Here is a 2,337-nt window from a genome sequence, read left to right on the forward strand (position 1 = left end):
AAGAAGACATTTTCATTATATTAGAGCAAAACAGGGATGACTGTCATTCACAGAGCATTAAATAAAATGTCTTGATTTAAACCAAATCAAGGCAATTTGCCCATATGTCTACTTCTTTGGCCCCTTTAATTCAACAAAGAGCTTTATTTTACTTAATGCTTTTAATGGAAAAGGTTATTTTTCCATTCTATTTCCTTTTCATCAGATGCACATGCTCTCACCTCTTTGGCATGTCATCAAAACCAAAACACAATACTAGCATTTATACCAAATATCATTTGCATATAAACCAATTGGCACACGCAGTCTCCAAGTTAATCATCGTATAAAGTATGTTCTGTATCTAAATTTCACCTAGGTGTGCAAAGAGAAATAGTAAAATATTATACCTCCCCATTTCACCCAACATATTATCACATGAAGAGGCAGAAAGAACGTGACAAATACATTACTATTTGTAGAAACATAACAAGTTTTCATAAATATCCAGAACTTTCCAATTTAACATTGCCTTGGGAAAAATAAGTACTTCATGTGTAACATTCGTTATGGGAAATTATTCATGCTGTGGAATAGAAGAGTTAAGGAGTTTTCTTTACAAAAAAATAAATAAATAAACTTGGCTGGGCGTGGTGGCTTGCGCCTGTAATCCCAGCACTTTGGGAGGCCGAGGCAGGCAGATCATCTGAGGTCAGGTGTTCGAGACCAGCCTGGCCAACATGGTGAAATCCTGCCTCTACTAAAATTACAAAAATTAGCCAGGCATGGTGGCTCATGCCTGAATCCCAGCTACTCGGGAGGCTGAGACAGGAGAATCACTTGAACCCAGGAGGCAGAGGTTGCAGTGAGCTGAGATCACACCACTGCACTCCAGCCTAGGTGACAGAGCAAGACTCCATCTCAATAAATAAATAAATAAATTAATTAACTTGAACTTTAAATGCCTATATCTAGAAAACCAGGCAGTAAAAAATAATCGATGCAAGAAACAGAAAAACAAAAGCAGATTTAGAGTAAAACTTTTTTCTTCCATAAAACTTTTTTCATGGCATCTTTAACATCCTTATTTCTTAAAGAGTAGATTAAAGGATTTAACATAGGTGTGAACAAAATGTAACATACTGAAGCCACTTTACGAAGTTCAGGGTTATTTGGAGGTGTGAGATACACAAAAGAGACAGTTCCATAGAGCAAACTTACAACCCCCAGGTGGGAGCTGCAAGTGGAGAAGGCTTTCTTCCTTCCTTCACTGGAGCGGATCTTTAAAACTGTGGACACAATATACATATAAGATACGACAATAACAACTATCGTGGGCAAAATAATGAGGACAGCCAAACTAAATGACACTATCTTATTCATGAAGATATTGGAACAGGAGATCTTTTCAATTGGGTTTGAATCACAGTAGAAGTGATCAATGACTCGGGAGGCACAGAAAGACATGGAGAAGGTGACACTGATTTGAAGGATGGAACTGACCCAGCCACAGAGATAGGAACCAGCCACCAATTGGATACAGACACTTCTTGACATGCGAACAGAGTAGAGGAGTGGGTTGCAGATGGCAATGAAGCGGTCGTAGGCCATGGCTGCCAAAACAAAGGCCTCTGTTACCATGAAAAGCGCGTAAAGGAACAGCTGTGTCACACAACCTGCAAAGGATATGATCTGTTTCTGAGATAGGATGTTGACCATGGCTTTGGGTACAATAACAGTAGAATAGGAGAGATCAATGACGGAGAGATTGCCTAGGAAGAAATACATTGGTGCATTCAGCCGGGGATCAGTCACAATGATGCCAATCATACTAAGGTTTCCCAGAAGAACCATCCCATAAATAATCAGGAATAGTAGGAAAAGGAGACTGTGGAGCTCTGGACGAACTCTGATGCCTACAAGAATGAAGTCAGTCACTTCTGAATGGTTGTCTCCTCCCCTGTCACCCATGGCAAATTTCTGCTTCAAGATATAAGAGAAAGTCAGCAAATAAAGGTTTCTCTACTATAACAAAAACACTTAACATTAAAGGAGACTTTATAGTTGGCATATGCCTTCATTATCCCATTAAGTTTACACACATGAGCAAATGAAAGATGAGAGATATTTTGACTTGCCTAAGGTAACACAACTGGCTAACAATGGAGTTTGGACCCAAGATACAGTATTTTGTATCCAGACTAGTAATAATTTCAACACAATGTAGTTCGATACTTTTTTATATCTCTCTACCTTGTTACATGAGATGGCTTATGAGATGTCATTTGTGATTGAGGTGTTGATTTCAAAATATTGTCAGCAAATTCCTAATACTAAGAAAAAGACTCTTCCTTAAGT

At 38.6% G+C, this 2,337-nt stretch overlaps 1 protein-coding gene across 1 annotated transcript; it reads right to left on the reverse strand.

Annotated features, from left to right (window-relative positions):
- Positions 1 to 1,008: 1,008 nt before the first annotated feature.
- Positions 1,009 to 1,950, reverse strand: LOC100601979 (olfactory receptor 9K2-like). The gene has a single exon (XM_003252861.1). The coding sequence runs from the start codon at positions 1,948 to 1,950 to the stop codon at positions 1,009 to 1,011; it is 942 nt and encodes a 313-aa protein (XP_003252909.1).
- Positions 1,951 to 2,337: the final 387 nt, after the last annotated feature.

The sequence above is a fragment of the Nomascus leucogenys genome, chromosome 11 (assembly GCF_006542625.1).
Source record: "Nomascus leucogenys isolate Asia chromosome 11, Asia_NLE_v1, whole genome shotgun sequence".
Taxonomy (NCBI): Eukaryota; Metazoa; Chordata; class Mammalia; order Primates; family Hylobatidae; genus Nomascus; species Nomascus leucogenys.

What these genes read in the sequence shown, in the direction of transcription:
- LOC100601979 (XM_003252861.1), bottom strand. Translation starts at nt 1,950, where the DNA reads ATGGGTGACAGGGGAGGAGACAACCATTCAGAAGTGACTGACTTCATT.